This window comes from Fusarium poae, chromosome 3 (genome assembly GCF_019609905.1).
Source record: "Fusarium poae strain DAOMC 252244 chromosome 3, whole genome shotgun sequence".
NCBI classification, from domain to species: Eukaryota; Fungi; Ascomycota; class Sordariomycetes; order Hypocreales; family Nectriaceae; genus Fusarium; species Fusarium poae.
The window spans coordinates 4,237,617-4,256,626 of NC_058401.1; the positions used below are offsets into that span (position 1 = coordinate 4,237,617).

General features: G+C 48.4%; 5 protein-coding genes across 5 annotated transcripts; 2 read left to right on the forward strand and 3 right to left on the reverse strand.

Annotated features, from left to right (window-relative positions):
• On the reverse strand, positions 1-5,593 carry FPOAC1_008815 (uncharacterized protein; the record flags this gene model as incomplete). Its single annotated transcript, XM_044853249.1, has 6 exons — positions 1-1,171; positions 1,221-3,880; positions 3,927-4,018; positions 4,175-4,987; positions 5,045-5,093; positions 5,177-5,593. 6 exons carry the CDS (start codon positions 5,591-5,593, stop codon positions 1-3), a joined length of 5,202 nt encoding a protein of 1,733 aa, XP_044705919.1.
• A 2,083-nt stretch (positions 5,594-7,676) lies between these two features.
• FPOAC1_008816 (uncharacterized protein) lies at positions 7,677-8,672 on the reverse strand (the record flags this gene model as incomplete). The annotated part of the gene is made up of 2 exons (XM_044853250.1): positions 7,677-8,385; positions 8,437-8,672. The coding sequence occupies 2 exons, from the start codon at positions 8,670-8,672 to the stop codon at positions 7,677-7,679; spliced, it is 945 nt and encodes a 314-aa protein (XP_044705920.1).
• Positions 8,673-8,936: 264 nt separating this feature from the next.
• Positions 8,937-10,490, reverse strand: FPOAC1_008817 (uncharacterized protein; the record flags this gene model as incomplete). The annotated part of the gene is made up of 2 exons (XM_044853251.1): positions 8,937-10,352; positions 10,398-10,490. The coding sequence occupies 2 exons, from the start codon at positions 10,488-10,490 to the stop codon at positions 8,937-8,939; spliced, it is 1,509 nt and encodes a 502-aa protein (XP_044705921.1).
• Positions 10,491-10,882: 392 nt separating this feature from the next.
• FAL1 (RNA helicase) lies at positions 10,883-12,189 on the forward strand (the record flags this gene model as incomplete). The annotated part of the gene is made up of 3 exons (XM_044853252.1): positions 10,883-10,991; positions 11,041-12,081; positions 12,131-12,189. 3 exons carry the CDS (start codon positions 10,883-10,885, stop codon positions 12,187-12,189), a joined length of 1,209 nt encoding a protein of 402 aa, XP_044705922.1.
• Positions 12,190-13,597: 1,408 nt separating this feature from the next.
• FPOAC1_008819 (uncharacterized protein) lies at positions 13,598-15,169 on the forward strand (the record flags this gene model as incomplete). Its single annotated transcript, XM_044853253.1, has 1 exon — positions 13,598-15,169. One exon carries the CDS (start codon positions 13,598-13,600, stop codon positions 15,167-15,169), a length of 1,572 nt encoding a protein of 523 aa, XP_044705923.1.
• Between the last annotated feature and the right edge of the window lie 3,841 nt (positions 15,170-19,010).

Sequence of the window (19,010 nt, forward strand, 5' to 3'; positions counted from 1 at the left end):
TCACGCCCCGTCGAGCAAAGCATCCATGCCGTTCCTCTCCTTCTCCAATGATGCTGCAGTCATTTCAACGTCTCCGTTGTCGTTTCTTCTGTCGTCTTCTTCGTCTTGGTTTGTCATCTCTTTAAACATCTGATCCACATTGCCTTCATCCTGCCTCAACATATCCTCATCTATTGGATTAGACAAGCGTCTGCCAGCGTCACTGATAGAACCACGTCCACGACCCCAGACATTGGGGCCCCAAAGCCTCTCGGCCTGCTTTCGGCCCAGCTCGGTCCTTGAAAGGATTTCCAAAGCCTTGCTCTTTTCAGCATCCGTTTGGAAGCTGATGCCATCCTCTTGGCCTTGAAGAAGTCTCTCCTCCAAAGACATTGAGGAAACATCAGCAACCAACTGTGGTCCGCCGACTCCTAGTGGTCCAAGATGCAACCCGTTGTCGAGGTTGATAGAGTTATCCCTAGTGCGACTTGAGGAATGAGACTCTCGGCGTTCAGCATGTCCAGAGCTGGAAGGACTTCCAACCTCACCAGGTCGCGAGTAATATGGCGCCCCGCTGTACCCTCCAGCTCCTGCGGGTGGTGGTGGAAAGGCACCTGGTTGTGAAATTGCTGCGGCTGCTGCCGCCGCCGCTTCTGCATTGGCTGCTTTTCGGCGTAAACTGTTGGCTTTCCCTTTGGCATGCTCTGGAAGGTCATCGGGGTTATCGACGCCATACTCGACAAGCATCTTCTGAAGCTTTGTCGGCCGAGGCTTTCGTGTGCTTCGGGATTGTTCTTGAATCGGCGGGGGTTCAGGGGCCACAGGAGACCATTTGTGGAGCTCTTGACGAAAGAAATTCGTCTCATATGTCAACAAAACTTCAGCGCCTTCAATCTTGCGCAGGTAAAATCGCTGTGTCTCTACTTCGGCTTCCGTAGATAGCAGCGGACTGCAATAGCGAGCTATATGATGTCGGAATGCTTCTGCGTTCTCGATAATCTTCATCAGCACTTCTTCTTCCTCTGGCTGGAAAGGCAGTGTCCTCATTTCCTCTGCGAGTGCCAACAGATCCTCCAATTTAGGTCGGGATGCATCTCTGGGGATCTTCATGCGCCAGTCACAGATTGGACAGGTGTAGTTCTCATCCTCCTTAACCTTGCCACGAGCAATCTTGAGACACTTGTAGTGATACCTAGCAAGGTTAGAGTTTTACTCCATCTGTCAGCGCCAGAACAACTTACCATTCATGGCATCTTTCGCATTCAATCATCATTCCGGCCTCGATTCTCCTGCAAATGCAAAAAACTTGCCTGGACCTACTGTCATCCCATTTGCTCGTTTCAGGCTCGGGGCTGACTTCTCTGGAAACGGGTTCTCCGGGCATCCTTGGCGTGTCGTGCTCGATGTCAAAGCAATCCATATTGCGTTCTAGGACATATTCCAGGTGACTCTTGAGAATGTGCAATGGTGCGTTAGATTTTCCGAAAAGTTTCTTTCCTTTGCGCATCCAATCTTCGTGGCGTTTGCGCTCGTTTTCAAGATCGAGAGTACCATTCGGTTTCGAATTGAGCTCTTCTAGCTTCTTCTGGATCTCCACAACCTCAGCGTATTTGGGTCTCTTGCGAAAGTCGACATCGCGACATCGTGTAGTTAAATCGATAATCTGGCGGTGCGCCTCGCGCTGTTTGTGAAGAATTTGGTCGACAGCGCTCAATGTCTCCTGTGAAACTGGTAGTGCGTTTAATTGCACTTGCGCTGAGAGTGATTCCAGTTGTGGATAGTGAACAAATTCTGCCACGATAAGCTCCTTAGCCTTTGTCTCCCATTGCTGGCCAGCGACCATTTGGTCACGGTAGAAGGTCAGGTGATCGTTGTAAGGAGGAATTTCAAGCCGGTTGCCCTCCTCGATAAGATCTTGCACCTCCTTAAGGGTCATGTAGACTCCTCGGTTGTTGCGTGCTCGTTCATTCCAGCGAGATTGTTCCAGCACTTTAGATAACTGGTCGACTTCAGGAGTATCCACATTGAAGGTTCGCCCTTCTTCAAGAAGCTTCTCGATCATGTCTGCCGACAAGCCGGATGTGTTCTTCAAAGCCTGGGATGCGCTCATCTGGAACTGCTTAATTGCTTCAGAGCGCTCTTGAAGCTGGAGTATTTCGGGACAGTCGAATCCGATTCGCTCAGCTTCTTCTAGCAGTCGATAGATGTTACTGACGTTCCTCGACTCTCTCTCCTTCTGGTCATGTTCGGCGCTGCCGATGGACTTGCGCATGCCCGACTGCCAAGCCTTCTCGTTCTTGCGTCGATTCTGTTGTTTCCGAACAATGTAGTTTGTTGCCTCTTCTACCCAGTCGTTGCATCGATTGACAAAATCTTGCAGAACTGATAGTGAAGGAAGATCATGTGGAATGCGCTCGCCCTCGTGAAGAAGTGCACGCAGCGATTTGAGCGATGGCTTAGGCTCCTCTTCGAGTAGCTTCTCATATTTTTGTTCCCACAAATCAGGAGTTTGAGCCTTCTCCAACACTTTTTGGTGTATCGTTTCCATGTCTTGCTTCTCCTTACGAAAGAAGAGGACATGTTCGGCACCTCGGAAGCGCTCCTGCTCGGGCATGTCGCAGCATGCATGATATCCAGCATGCAGTAAACAAAGAACCTTGCCTGACTGTATACATTTGAATCGTGATAGATATGAGAAGGCTTTGCAGTAACAGCAGCACTGTTCATCCTCATCTTGAAGATCCTCATTCTCAACCTTGATTTTCAAAGAGCACGGTTCGTCACCTCCTGTACTTTCGCATCGATGTGGTGCTGCTTCAACGTGCTTTGCGATAAAATCTCCGCGTTGCTCAAGCTCTCGTTTATGTATACGCTCGAGGGCGGGTGCCAACCATTTCGCCGTTTGGATTGTAAGGCTAGTTGCGGTGCTCTCTGCAGCGGTCCACAATAGCTCATCGTGAGAGAAACATGGCTGTCTTCGGAACAGTTGCAATCTTTCCACACCGGCAAGTCCATAAGGTTCCCAGTCTTCAGGTGCGAAATTGACTGCTTCGTTGAAATTAAATCCATGGTTGAATCCAGCATGGTAAGCTTGTGGGAAAGTGATAACGAGCTGACCAGCTCTTTGATCAAGAGCATACACACGGACGCCGGCCTTCTTCAGTTGCTCGGGAGTCAATAGTGTTACTAACTGAAAGAGGAGATCCGGCTGAGTCTCAAAAAGCTCTGGCACAGCTTCCTTCATAGCCGTTTCGAACTTCTCGGCGTCCTCACCCGGTATACCGTACCATGTTTTGGTGGCACCAAGGTGCTGGTAATTGGCAGAGTAGGCGTAATGATCTTCGTTATGCCAACAGAACGTCGAAAATATCATGCCCACATAAACCCAGGGGACTGTCATGCCGGAAATGTCTGATTTGATGTGTTTGAACAAACTCTCGCCGTGGAATGGAAGAACATTTAGATTCCAAGGATCAGTTGCATACGGGTTGCTGGGGTCTCTTTCTGCAGTCGGGAATCCTGAACCATGAGTCGTACAATGGATATCGGCGCCGTATTCGACCTCTACGGTTTCCTCGAGATCAGCAACCAGTCGCCAGAATTCCGTCTCAACATCTTCTTCGGTAACAGGTCGGTGGCAATTTAGCTCATGGTCAAACGGCATCTTCTTTTCAAAGTAACCCTGCTTAAAGTCGTTTGCTTTTTGCTGAAATTGCTTGAGCGAATACAAACCGCCCTCCTCAAAACCGAACTGGCCGTCCCCGACAAGACATCTTGCACAGTTCCATTCGTTATCGGGCTTTCGCTTCAAAGGTGGATCGAGACATCCTGGATGATAGGCGTGGTCGCAAGATTCACAAAGCAGTAGAACGTTGTCATTTCTCCCACAAGTCTCGCATTTCTAGAAATGTCAGCTACATTACATTGAACAGTGGTATTCAACTCACCTCTCCTGGTGGCAGTGGCTCTTCTCGTGGAATTCGTGGCACTGAAGGACGGAATGGCGTCATATGCGATCCAGCCACAGTGGGGACGGCATCTGTCGATGTTAGTCTGGGAGTCATAGAACCAATGAAAAACGCGGTCGGGCATTGCATTTAAAATCCCTGCGCTTGGTCGCCAACGTCAAGACACAGCATGTATGCGACAATGGGAATTGACGCCAAGAGAATAGAATACGGTGGTATCAACTTACCTTTTTTGAGTCGCTTACTGCGACGGCTGCTAGCCGCCTCAGAATCGTCCAGGTCATAGTCCTTCTTGGCTGAGTCGGAGGACTCTTCGCCACTAAGCTGACGCTTCAACGCTGTAGCCTTTAAGCTTGATGCCCGGTTGTCTGGAGTATTCTTTGCGGAAGAAGTGGGACTTTCAAATCGCTTGGGATCAGGTGTGAAGCTTTTGGGCTCGCTAGTTGCGCTGCGATTCACACTTGTGAAGCCAGAATTCACCGCGGTAAATCCGGAGTTGACGGCAGTGAATCCACCAGATGTAGGCGCTTGTGGCAGAGGTGGTGCATCAGCCATGGGAGCGTCTCGATCTGTTTCGGTCTTTACTCCGCCAAGGGTTGCCTGTAAAGCGTCGGAGGCATTACGCGCTGGTGAATCACCTCGAAGGCTCACGGGAGTGTTGACATTGGACCGTCTGACCGGGGTCTGCCCAGGGCTCGGGGTCAATGGCCCACCGTATTCCTGCTCCAGCTGTTGATGAACACCAGGCTTCGCCAGCCTGAGGTAGTCCTCATACGGACATAGCCATCGTTGGTAAGAATTCTTCAGGGACGTTGACAGTGACGACATGATCTTGCCACTGTATCCCAAATCACGGCCGATTTCTGCCCATTTCTTGTGCTTGCAAACCTTCTCAAAACCACCTCTTGACTCAACCGCTTTCTTCAACCTATAAAGATCAAGTGGTTTCTTGTCCACGTACGGTAAGCGATGAAGATTCGTGCCATGTTGCTTATGGAATTTCGAGAGGCCGTCAAGATAGGTAAGATTAGCACGTGTACCTGCGACATGTTAACCAAAATCCAAACGATGTGGTCAGAAAAGGGTGAAACACGTACTCCCTTCCACGGAGTTCAACTCTTGTTTTCGGGTCCTAAAATGGAATTTCTACATAATTAGCAGGAACCACAACATAAACCATCTCGCATATATAGCCTCAAAACGCGCTATGATGCGTCAGACTGTCGTACCTCTGTATCGATTGCAAATCCTGGGTTCCAAGAATCGGGGGGGATAATCTTGCATATGCCAAACTTCTTCGCTTCGGGTGTGATTTTCCGTAGATACTCGAAAGGGTCTCGCCAGTCTTCTTCGGTTGGTCGATACGTAGGTGCCTCTTGCAGACCATGTGGGCGACTCTCCTTGACCTTTTCCCTGACTGCGGTGGGTTGCCCGCGACGTTCAACAGAAGTGAGGTCCAAGGCAGTACTTGAAAGCGAGCTGAGGGGAGTCTGTGGATTGTTCGGGTGGTATCCGTTGGAGTTGACTTTCGGCTTGGGTTTTGACGAGAGGCCAGCAGTAGTGGCACTGGGTGAGCTTCGCGAACTTCCGTTTGTGCTATGAGTGCCTGGGGGGGCGACAGCGCCGACAGTTGGTACTGAAACCATGGCGAACGCGAATGATGATGAATAGAAATTGACGAGTAGCAAGCAACTGATAGAGAAACGTATTGGGGTATCGATCGAGCGTTACGGTTACGCGGCATGCATCGACTTCATACTCGGGCAGTCCGTTCGTTAATGGAATATCAGCATCGCAGGCAAGGAGTCTCAATCGCGACGAGAAGCAGCTTGCATATACTGGTGAAGCGGCTGAGAGGCGTGATAGATCGGAGTCGTCTTTCAAGCCTGCAGTGGAAGGTTAATGTCTAGTTTGTATATAGTAGTTATCATGTTTCAAGGGAGTACGAGTGCCATGTCCAACTAACATGAAGAGCAAAATACATACTCACAGCGACAACGTCAATATAAAAACACCAAAGATGTGAATGACACGGCCGATATTGTGCGTGTCAAGTAGAGTGATGACACTGGGTTTCTTGTGGTAATAGCTGAAAGAACGAGCAATCTAGCTTCAAACGTGATTGTCGATGTTGTATGAAAGAGCCAAAAGCGAGGAAGGAGCGGAGGGTGAAGAGTGGGTGTGAGTGGGAACGAAGATGGGAAGGTGGGAATGGGTCGAGGGAATCCCAAAGGTAACTTTAGATCTTGGAGGCGCGAGCGAACGACCAGTTCAGCATTCAGCGCCCAGGTTAGCTTCGGCAGGTACCTTTGCACGCAAAGGGAAAGAGAAAGAACAAGGACGGGGGTGTGAAAGGGAAGGGTGCGGCAGGAGGTACAGGCCTAGGTTCCTGGGGGTACCTCCGTTTAGCACGCGCATGGCGCCAGGTACAAAGTATCTGCCGCCCTCGCTCATTTACATACAGTACGGAGGAAGGACCGGTGGGTTCGGGCCAACAAATACAAAGAAAGTGCAAGAACATCAATGGGCAGCAACAACGAGTTTTTAGGTCTTGGTTGACTATTTTGTTTCTTTTTCAATTTTTGCAATTCAAACCATTCTTTTCAAGACCGATGAACCATTGTGGTTATTATAGCGCTGAGAAACACCGTCCTGATACAAGGACCCGAAAACTCATGTGGCGGACCCACTAGAGACGACATCCGGCCGGTGCCCCCTCTACCGAGAACCAAATCAACATCCACAAAAGCAACATGTCGGGCACAAAAGATGAGAATTTGAGTTCAATCGACGAAATATGTTGTTCTCTTTGGAGGGGTCTGTGAAGCGATTATCATTGCGGAATATTACAGTTCAGAGCCTCGTTCTCGTCTCCACATAGGTAGGCTAGGTATGCGACGATGGGTGAAGCGAGCCGTCAGGGAGGATGCCTACAGCCTTGTGAGGCGCGTTATTACCACAATGATTGAATCATACTGTCACGATTTGACAAGGTCAGCAATAAACAGTCGCATTAAATTGAGTATGACGGTCTTTCAACAAAAATACCAATGATTATTTTGGGCCACGTCGTCATGAAGAAGAGGAGGATAATGTATCCAAATGCGGCAGATGATGGTGACATTGGAGAACAGTCACGCGCTGACTGGCATCATCATGTTCCTTGTTCACCGTGTGGCTGCTCAATAGCATGGCCCCTAAAAGTCTGACGGGCAGAACGGGCCACAAGCTGGGCTTCAAAAGAGAGGGAAAAAGGCGGGCCCAGAAAAAAAACTGAATCCAATCTGATATCCAACTTTCAGTGAACAGGGGGTGATTCATAATCGCCCGTTAACGAGCCAATCATGGTGAGATGACGTTCAGAACAAACGCCGGGGTCTTCCCGGTCAGCAAGTCAACTCGCGTGGGGAACTGGGGGGGATATAAGGCAAGCAACAAGTTGGAATGCACTACGATGAGGTTGGTTTTGGCTTCATTTACACGACACGAATTCGATGGCTTAAATTTGGCTCATGGTCTAAACTTACGGCACGGATATTGTGAATTATATTGTTTACTATTGATTTATATTGTATCAGAGACAAATTCTGACTGACACAGTCAACATGAGACCTAGGTAACTGCACAATGATAATGAAAATACCACCTAAGCCTAGCAGCTATCATTTATCACCTATATCACCTAAAACAAGAGCGGGTATCAACCAACGCCAAAATAGACCCAATCTCTCAAATGTCCTCCTCGGCCTCAGCCTCAGCCGCTATAGCTTTCTTCGTACGCCGTGGTTTCTTGAGCAGTTTCGTTACCTCTTTCGGTCCTCGTATACGAAGTGTTAACTCCTTCATCATATCAATCCAATTAATATTCCCATCACAGCTCGGACACCTGCAAGACAGCGGTACAACAACACCCTCATCTTCGCCTTGCAGAGCATATTTCCCCCAGCATTCCAAGTGACCCATGGCCTCGCATCCTTGGTGAGGACATATTGGGTGAAGACCGCTTCCTGACTGTAGTGGCTCGTGGCAATGCACACAATCTCCTTCGCGTTCAAATGAAACGATGTTATGCGCCTTCTCGACATAGGGTTTTAGAGGTGCGTAGTTGAGAGGCAGCGCATGAATACCCCATGATTCCGCTGAATCCCCTTCTGGTTTGTAATCCGTCTCAATCCTGAGACCTTCCCGGAGTTTTGTGTCTTTAGATTCGAGCCAGGTATCCCACTTCTTCTTGATTTCTTCTGCAAAGAAGTGTAGGGTAAGTGGCCACCGTGCAAAAGTCGGCACTCCAGTGAGTAGATGGAGGTTGGATACGATAGATATAGCACTATGAATAGGCCTTTTTGATTTCCTTTGTCCCTTTTTTCTGGGTGCTCGTTTTGTGATTCGTTCATCTGATGGAATACTCGACGTTAAATGAGGATTCGTCAACGCCCATCTGTGACATAATCAATATCTAAACTTTATTCCGTAGCAAAATTGAACCCACTCAAACTTGAGAGCTGCGATCGAGCTCGGAAACCCCGATATCACAATCACTGCTTCCCATGGTCGCAACTTGTCTTTTGCCGTTCTCACAGCACCTCCAGTAGCGACACCATTGTGTTGCTTTAAACGTCTGGGAGGTGCAGGCGTAGAACCTATGTAAAATGAGGCATGACGAACTGAAGAGCGAAGGACATACACCGTGTACAAGGCTGGAATAGGTCCTGGGAGTTGTGACATGACGGCGATGAATGATAAAACTTTGACGATGTTTACTTGGTGTGAGCGTGAGTTGGAGGGGCGATGTGATGTCATGACTAATCAAGTCATTCCTAGGTAGTACCCCTTTACAAGACTGGGTAGTTGTACTACCTACTATCTAACGTTTGAGTCAAACTAGGTACTCAATAATTCGATTGCATCATGTAGTATTATATCTTTATATCCTTTGAGAGATATTAATATCCCCAACAACGTTCTCTGCGCCGTATAGTACATATCCATCTACAACAAACCCTGCTTCTGCAGGTCGTAGTAGACCTTCTCAGGCATGACATTGCCCTCTCCATCCTCCATCTGCACCACACTTCCCTCGTCGACTGTGGTTCTCTTCTTCTCCTTCTGAATCTTATCCCACAGCTGCAGCGCTTCAGCAATACCCGTAATATCCCTGAACAGCGTTGTGTTGGTGATGCCGAGACACTTGAGACCGTAAATGTGTCGCGCTTCGTTAAAGTGCTTGTCAAATGCACGTCGGCCCATGTACACAAAGTTTCCACAAATCTCGCAGGGAAACTCGACACCCAGACCGTGAAGGCGGTATAGCCAAAAAGGGATAGGCTTGCCGTCCCAAGCAAGAGGGAGCTTGAGGGGGTTGTAGATGCGCTCCTCGCCATCCTCATCATCGCCCTCGCCCTCTTCTTGTGGTTCTTGAGGCGCATCTTCAGAATTAAAATAGTTTTCGAGCTCCTGCGCGCGCTCTCTCTCCGTCATGCCTTGCTTGCGCTCCACGTTGACTCTAGTATCGCTTCGCTCGGTGCTCATTGCGCTGGCAAGTCGCTTCACTCTGTACTCTCGTTCCGCCACTGCGCGCTCTTTTAGTCGCGTTGCCGAATTTCCGTTTATAGCGTCATTGGTGGGGGCTGAGTCTTGCTCTTGACGCTGTTTTCTCTGCTCTGCCGCCTTGATATGTTTTCGCCCCGTAAGATGGTTCTTGTAGACGTTCTCATTCTTGAATTCCTTCTGACAGTCATCGCACCATACCGCATCCGCCGTGCTGGTCTCCTTGGCGGTACCGTTTGTTGAAGACACATCCTTTTCCCAGCCCTGGATCTCTTCCTTCTCCCATGCCGTCTCAAACTCTTCATCAAAAGAAGCGAGAACCTTGCCCACGTTTTCCAGAGGCCGTGTTCGTCGCATGAAGCTCTCGAGATAGTCTGCTAGTTGGCCGACATACTTGAAGTATTGATCTGTTAGCTTGTTTGTTCGCGTGACACCGCCATGTGCAGGAGAAAAGTTGTCGAAAGTCTCGAGATATTGCAGATATGTGAGTCGTCTGACGTTGGGAAGGTTGAGGTAGGCTTCGTGAGAGGTTGTCAAGTCGAAGAATCGTCCGTAAGCTTCCTCTCCAGAGAAAAGAGAGTCCACGATTGAAGGCATCGGCTCTCCATCAGATCTCTTGATCTTGTATCGCTGCTCCGAGTTTTCTGCTTGCTCATGGGGATATCTCTCGTGGTGCTCGCGAACGTCTTTGAGCTGCTTGTAGAACTCTCCGAATGGGTCGCCTGTACCGATCTGCTGAATCTCTTGTGCCCGAACTCCGTTCTCATCCTTGTAGATGCCAACGAGGTTACTTGACTGAACCTGAATCTGGTCTAGTAATTGAGAAATCTCATGGTCTCTGTTGAGGCGATCACGGATCTGAAGGATTAGCAGACGAATTGTCAGGAAAATGGAGCTGCTCACATGTCTGGGTTCATCGCGAATGCGATCAGCAATACCTTGCTCAAGGCGCTCTAGATCCTCATGGATGTAGCGCTGCTCTTCGAGGACGAGCATTTCGGCGGATGTTGCGGTATAAGAACTCTCAAAATGTCAAAAATATGCTACGACGGCCCTCAATTGATGAATGAGTGAATGTAAAGATGAGCCTGATGCTTTAAAAATTGCGGAGCTTCGTCGCGAGTTCAGTGGCGTTCAAGCGCGCTTCGAGGTGGAAAAGTTGACTGGGGACTGATGAGAGACGAAATAAGTTAGTCAGCTCATTCCACCTCTAAATTGGAGCTCTACTTTTTCTTTCTGGCACCCCAGACCGATCACCCCGAAGTATACCCGGCGCTGCGCGTTACGTCTTTGCTCCAACTAAAAGTTACAACTCAAAACTTTGACTTTACTTGGTCGTGAAGTGCTGTTCTTCATTTTTACCAATAACCACAATCAAAAACGAAATCATGGCTGAAAGCGCAGGAGGAATTGATCGCAAGGCCGATGAGAGGATGGAGTTTGCCACCTCCAAGGAGGTTACGGTCCATCCTACTTTCGAATCTATGTCACTGAAGGGTCCGTCGCAAGCTTGTGATTGATTATGATCTAGCTAACAATACTCCAGAGAACCTCCTTCGCGGCATCTACGCTTACGGATACGAGTCTCCTTCTGCTGTTCAATCTCGTGCCATCGTCCAGGTCTGCAAGGGCCGTGACACCATTGCCCAGGCTCAATCCGGTACAGGAAAGACAGCTACGTTTTCCATCAGTATGCTGCAGGTCATCGACACCGCGGTGCGCGAGACACAAGCCCTTGTTTTGTCACCCACACGAGAATTGGCGACCCAGATCCAGTCCGTCGTCATGGCGCTGGGTGACTACATGAACGTCCAATGCCACGCTTGTATCGGAGGTACAAACGTTGGTGAAGATATCCGCAAGCTCGACTACGGCCAACACATTGTCTCTGGCACCCCAGGCCGTGTGGCAGACATGATTCGACGACGACACTTGCGCACCAGGCATATCAAGATGTTGGTTCTTGATGAAGCTGACGAGCTCCTCAACAAGGGATTCCGAGAGCAGATCTACGATGTCTACCGGTACCTGCCTCCTGCCACCCAGGTCGTGGTCGTCAGTGCCACCCTGCCTTACGATGTTCTCGACATGACGACCAAGTTCATGACCGATCCCGTTCGCATTCTCGTCAAGCGTGACGAATTGACCCTTGAAGGTCTCAAGCAGTACTTCATCGCCGTCGAGAAGGAGGACTGGAAGTTTGACACCCTATGCGATCTCTACGACACCCTCACTATCACGCAAGCCGTTATCTTCTGCAACACACGCCGAAAGGTTGACTGGCTCACCGACAAGATGCGCGAGGCCAACTTTACCGTCAGCAGTATGCACGGCGATATGCCCCAAAAGGAGCGAGATAGTATTATGCAGGACTTCCGTCAAGGTAACAGCCGAGTTCTCATCTCGACCGACGTGTGGGCCCGTGGTATCGACGTTCAGCAAGTCAGTCTGGTAATCAACTACGACCTGCCAAGTAACCGTGAGAACTACATCCATCGTATTGGTCGTAGTGGGCGATTCGGTCGCAAGGGTGTTGCTATCAACTTCGTTACTACCGAAGACGTGCGCATCTTGAGAGACATTGAATGTGAGTATCCTGGATTCGATGTCCGCTAGAATCAATACTGACCCTTTAGTGTACTACTCTACCCAGATTGATGAGATGCCCATGAACGTTGCCGACCTCATCGCTTAAGACAAATATCGGGGCACTGTGATATCATCGCTACGAAACAGGAACGCCGCGTCAAGAGGACGCGGTAGAAGTGGAGGAAGGGGGCCGTGTACCGAATTCAGTGAGTTATTGACTTGCTCATCTCTTGTCACAACTAACTAACTCGAATATAGACCACACGAGGAAAAGATTGCCAAAAGAAAACAGGGGGATCACTTTGACCCTGAACAAAGGGCTTCTCGGGATAAGCAGACAGTTTGAGAATATTTAATGCAAAAAGCATATTCAGCTCAAGACTCAATAAATTGACAGTGTTTGTTATTCGTCGCGTCGGCAGTCATCTCGTCTCATAAGCGTCAATAGTCAAGTCTTTGCCTACTACCTACCTCGAACTTACAGCAAACGCACTATTGGGCTGGCCGTACTTCTTATCTACTGTCGCCCCAACTTTCCCAATTCGTCCAAGCACCATCTCGAAGTTTATGGATATGTGGATGCGACACACATACCCCTGCAAATCAGATCAACCATCAAGGCCCAATTTTAACGACCCGAGAGTGTCATTACGATGAGGAACCAAGAATTTATTACGTGATGAATTGATTCCTTTTGATCTACCTGAGATCTTCCCCATGGGGTACGCAAATTGCAACTTGACCAGATGCTTCTTGACTATTTATCAGTGTCCTTGTGTCGCGTACTATTGTGACAGGTCTGGTAACTATATTTTCGAAGCGATATTCTCAAACCAACTAGTCAAAGTTATGATTGGTCTCAGCTATAGTCCGTTGTTAGACCCTGTCATTCTGCTACGATGGTTACACGATAAGTCACTGATAAGTTCTAATGCATCTATATCTTTTCTCCGGTACATGGCATCCTTTATTCAAAGTTTTACCTAAACCCGGTCACAAGATTCATACCCGGTCCGTATACGGAAGGTTGTGGACTCACATATGCACGATACGCCATACCATCCATCATCCTTATCAAACATCCGTAATTCTGCATAGCCAGAACCTGGAACTGATAACAAACCCTCTCCACTAGCTTAGACCTTCTACCCCAAGGATGTATGTACGTGGAAATCTCCAACCGCCACACTATACTGCATGCGGCAAATACTTTGCACACTTAAGCATTGCGGCCAACTAGATGCTCAATGGAAATTGACCCCATGTAACGGCGAATATCTGGGGTAAAAGATAAGTTTGAGTACGTATTAGTGATGGGACTCAGGGATATAAAGTGTCTGGCATCCCTACTAAACAGGCGCATACTGCTATACACAAACCAAACCAAATCACTGTAGATACACTACATTCTATTCCATCTTGATCAACTGCCAGAGAATGCCCACAACCTCCTCCCTTTATAACCATCCGACCATCGACTCAAGCTCTGGTGTACCATGGAGAAAGCGACACCAATGAATCAAGCCGAGCGCGACGCTCTCGACCTCGCCGCCCTCGGCCATGAGCAAGCCCTCTCTCGCAAGTTCAGCATGCTGAGCATGCTATCTCTCGCCTTCTGTATCTTAGGTACATGGGCTGTATGCGCACAGAGTCTCGCGACAGGTATCCAGAATGGCGGGCCCGTGACTTGCCTATGGGGTCTTGTCCTGGTTTGTCTTTGCAACCTCGCCATCGCCATGTCGCTTGGTGAAATGTGCTCTGCTATGCCGACAGCGCTGGGACAGGCGTTTTGGACTGCGAAACTATGGAGGACTGCGACAGGGAGATTTATGAGCTACATGACGGCTTTCATCAGCACCTTTGGATGGTGGTGTCTTTCTGCTTCGCAGATTGCTTTCATGGCGGAGTTTGTTTTGTCGATGAAACTCATGTTCGACCCCGAGTGGACAGGAGGCAGCAAAGGCTGGGTATTGTTCCTCGTGTATACTGGAATCAATATCCTGTTCACCTTTGTCAACTATGTCGGTTGCCGCTCCGAGAAGTTTCTACCATACTTCAACAACTTCGTCGCTGTTGGTTTCGTCGGCCTCTTTGCCACTTTCTGCCTCCTCCTTCCCATCCTCGTCGGAACCAAATCGGAACTCGATTATCAACCGGCTAAATTCGTCTTTGGATCGTGGATCAATCATACAGGCTGGTCTGATGGAGTTGTTTGGTTCCTCGGACTTGTACAGGCTGCTTATGGATTGACAGCCTATGACTCTGTCATCCATATGGTGGAAGAGATCCCGGCTCCGCGACGGAATGGACCCAGAACAATGGTCATGGCTATTGCTATGGGTGCCATCTCGGGTTTTATTTTTCTGGTTGCCATTCTGTTTTGCATCCAGGATCTCGATAATACTTTAGATCCCCCCTCTGGCTTCCCCTTTATTGAAGTGGTCCAGAACATTGTGGGACTCAAAGGAGCAGCTGCATTGATCGCTCTGTTCATCTTCAACGGTTTTGGTCAGGGTATCTCGATCGTGACATCGTCCTCGAGACTTACCTGGAGTTTCGCCCGTGATGGGGGTCTTCCATTTGGAGATTATTTCTCCTACGTTGATCCGTACTGGGAAGTCCCTGCTCGTTCGTTGATCCTCCAAGGAGGAATCATCAATCTTGTAGGACTCTTGTACCTCTTCTCTAGCACTACACTCGATGCTATTTTGAGCGTCAGTACCATCGCCCTCACAATATCTTATGCAATTCCTATCGCTGTCTTGATGATTGTTGGTCGAGACAAGCTGCCTTCAGGAGGAGAGTTTGGGCTGGGCAGATTTGGACCAGCATTAAACACAGTTTCCATCATTTATACCGTTATCACGACCGTCTTTTTCTTCTTTCCTGGTTCACCAAACCCAGTTATTGCTGATATGAACTTTGCCATCGCTGTGTTTGGAATTTTGCTTATCATATCCTTGGGGTTCTGGTTTGTTAAGGGCAATAAGTCTTTTTTGAGGATTGAAGATGTGTCTGATGATATTCTCTATGGCCAAGGGGAGGATGAACAGTCAAGAGCGATCAATGTACCAGAGAAGCAATGAGCATATGTAGGTACATAGATATATATGAAACTAAATTAGTGATTAAACTCCGAGTCGTTAAGCGCACACTTACAAGCCTATTATCACTTATACAGTCTTGCCTTATCTAGAAAAAATCTAACATTTCTGAATCTGTGATTGGTTTCCCTCTCGCTACGGCGGCTTGGCCAATCTTCTCCTTTGTCTCGTCATGTTCTTCCTTCAAGACATTTTCCAGCTAGTCCCACCCGCCATCGATCGCATATCCTTTCAGTCCTCTGTACCAACCCGCAAGGTCTGTCTGGTTGCATCAGAGTTGGCTCTCGATGAATTGATTTAGTACTTCGGTTGCTGTAGAGACGTCTCTATTATTGACAGCTTTGTGAAGGTTATCGATGGTCGACATATGACGTCTCAAGTCAGGGATCAGCAAATTGAAATAGAATGTGATGAAGGTGTCCAACTCATCGGTGACACATGAATGCTCTCGTAGCGCCTTCAACATTCCATCTCGTGTTCTTTATGGGCTCATTGCCTGCAGATGGATATCGCTTTTGTTATTCCCAGGACCTACCCGAGACTGTGTCGACCTGGGCTGAAAACCCAACGTTCTACAGCAATAATGCCCCAGATATTGTCATCAGTCTTGATTACCCATACAAGATACGTCCTTGTTATTGCAGTGGGAAGTCTGTTGCACTATTACACACAATGTCTGGTTTTATGTGGCCCAAGACAAAATACATATCAAGACTCTGCCCAATAGAGAAGAAAGGAACACAAGTCCGAAGCTTCAAGTTCCACTCCATCATGACTGTCGACACATGATAGAAACCAACACGCGTCATTTAGATACATGTTCAGTTTTAGGTCAGCCATGAACATGACCAACAGCTTTATCTGCCAGCCTCACTGTTCCTCAGCGACTCGTGTGTCCTGTTTCACCCTTAAACTCAAATATCCGATACCAACTCTCAACATTAAAAGCCTCGAACCGCTATGACAAACAACGAGTTGTATGCGCCCGCGTTCTCCGGGTAGGTTTAACGGGAAGACCCTGCCTCATCTTTTCGTCCAAGCTAAACGTTATCGTAACCATCGTAGCCACAAGAAACGTCGGTTTCAGCCCCAACTTCACTTTAGAGACAAGCCAGTGCACGACAGTGGGTAACTAGTTTCTAGATTAAATGCATGCAATCAGAAGTTATCATCTTCAGGAACCACCGAGTCAAGCCACCTGTCTCAGCCTTTTTTTCTAGAAAATCGTTAGCACCCTCTATAGGTTAGGGACAGTTGAAGTGGACAATTCGTATTTTGAAACCCAAGCGAAAAGTTTAATTGATCAGACCAGAACAGCTTAGGTTACCGGCTCTATGGTCACAGTGCAACGCAGCGATGGATCATCGGAGGGAAGGCCTGTTTCTGGCCATGGCTGAAACGTCCCGAGGAACAAACAAACCCATGCTTTCTTTACCTTTGCCCTGGACAACGCAAGAAATCATTGAAACCCACCGAGACAGTACAGCGTGAATTAAAGACATGGCATCATCATTTCGGACGAAATTTCCAAGAGGCATGTGGAATGGACATGACGACAAGGGTGGGTGTATGTAGTCAGATAGCAAGGGCCTGCACTCCTGCGGCACCGAGGTCCCCAAAGTGTGGAAAACGTGGGATTGGACAGGGGATTGAAATGGGCTTGATGGATCGAGAAAGTGACATTGCGCGTCAGCTTGCAGTCATGTCTTGTCTTGTGTCTTGAATGTCTGATTCAACTACGACACCCCCGATAGCCTGTGCCAGATTCAAGCGAGACAAAGTAGACTCGTATCATCTTGTAGCTAATCATCATCAAAGTGCGCAAGAGTCATGTTACGCAAGATTGGACAGTCTGAGGCACGGCGCGAGATCGAATTTGTATCTAGGTCAAGCCTAGTTGAACCTAATGGAGAAAGCCCGACGCCACGAATGGGCACCAAATAACATGCCAGGCTGAACGAGAGTTTTGCAGAGGGTATCCGTTTGTACATACATACAGTTAGTAATTATTACATGGTAGGGTAAGGTTGCCATGTGGGATCAAAGTGCTTGTACGTGTCTAGCGAGAACGTAATGTTAAAAAGAACGAATTGAACGAATGAGTGCATGGTCGGGGAAGCAAGCCGGCGACAGGGGGCTTTTATTGGGAAATATGGGATCCGGGACAACTGGTAAATGAATTGTGAGAGGATACTCTGTAAAAACAACGCAAATACTACATGCGACATTGATAATCTTGGAGTTTGGGGATTTCGGCCAAGTTCAACCCGCTGGTCCGAACTAGTAAAGATGATCACAATGGCGCGGAATGGATATGCAAGATTGAGTGCAGCACCAAGACCAAGACCAAGACCAAGACCAAGACCAAGACCAAGACCAAGACCAAGACCAAGACCAAGACCATCCACTTGCATGGCCTAGAAGAACTCAAATCCAATTGACGAATTACCCTTTCAACGTCGAGTAGTTTGGATCGTCCAAAATAGTCATTGGTATGGATGGAATGCAAAGATGACATTGTTTGTCATCACCACACCCAACCTTCCTTCTCCCGGGCTTCCATGCTGCAGTGCATCCCCTAATCTTGTTGTCGGTACCAATCGCCTAGAGTCTCCTCATGTAGGTTCCGCTTAGCCAGGAACAAAGACAGGGATCAGACAGTTGGAAAGGCTGTGATTAAGACCCGGTTGAAGCCCCAAAACGGCTTGGTTCCGCCGGGGGAAGGCGATCCGGGCCGATGAAATCAAGGGTTGGAGCCGTTTTTGGTACCAAGCGTCTACAGTATTGTTCCGTTGACACCAGGGAAGGTTCTTTTGCTTCGCTTTTGTCTAGGGAGGGATACGGACTCGTAAGTGGGCGACGATGAAATCGGTGAAGCTGAGCTTGATCTCGTATGAAGATTGGCATCTTGGTGGACTTACAATATCGTGTAATGGTATGAGGAGAATCACATTGTTATTGCTGTTGGTAGCTTGTAACGTCATTGGGCCATGCTCGTGCGTACGGGTGAGGCGTGACTTGACGATGCACAACATTAGAATTCACTCGCACAGACACTTAATAGGAGCGCTATTGTAGGTACATATGCTAGTTAGCTAAACAGCCAATGTCGGCTAGGCTCTTGATGGGAGTCAGCAGAAGCTTGATGGAAGAGAAGCCGTTACCAGCATCCGGAGGAAGTGGACAGACGAACCTTAGCTTTACCCCTGACTTGGTGATTAGCCCCGGGTGATTTACCAAGTAAATTATCTCCCTGCTCGGGTTAGCTAGTTCGCTCCGGTGTTCCTTTGGGACAATCCATGATAGGGCGAAAGAGGCAGGCCGACCGTAAGCTATTTGTGTTAGTTGGGCGGAGCGAATAATGACATTCGGTTGTCACTCAGATGGCCCATGCTTGGTAGATCACCAACCGGAATCTGCACAAAGATCCCTGGAGAATGCAACGACGGGATCGACAAGAGCTACTGCAGTGGGCCATCCAGAAGGCTGTTTATGATGACGCTCGAGTCAGTGCCGTTTCCCTCTCCAACATCTTCTCGCAGTAGTTTTCCTTTTCTTTGAAGAGCTGAAGAAATATACAACAGCACAGAAGAGGAACAAACATGCACAAATCTCGTTCCTGAATATTCCCTCGAGGCAAGGATGTAACACCGGGCCACCATAATAAAATACCAGGGGTCAATGTGACAGTGAGGTATCATTGTACCCCGTCAACCTGCATGGCATTGCAGGGCTTGACGGTCTAAAAAGGCGACAACAAATTGTGTGGGTGGTATGAGGCTGACTCGGAAATCTGGACATAGCATTGATAGCATGTATGTAT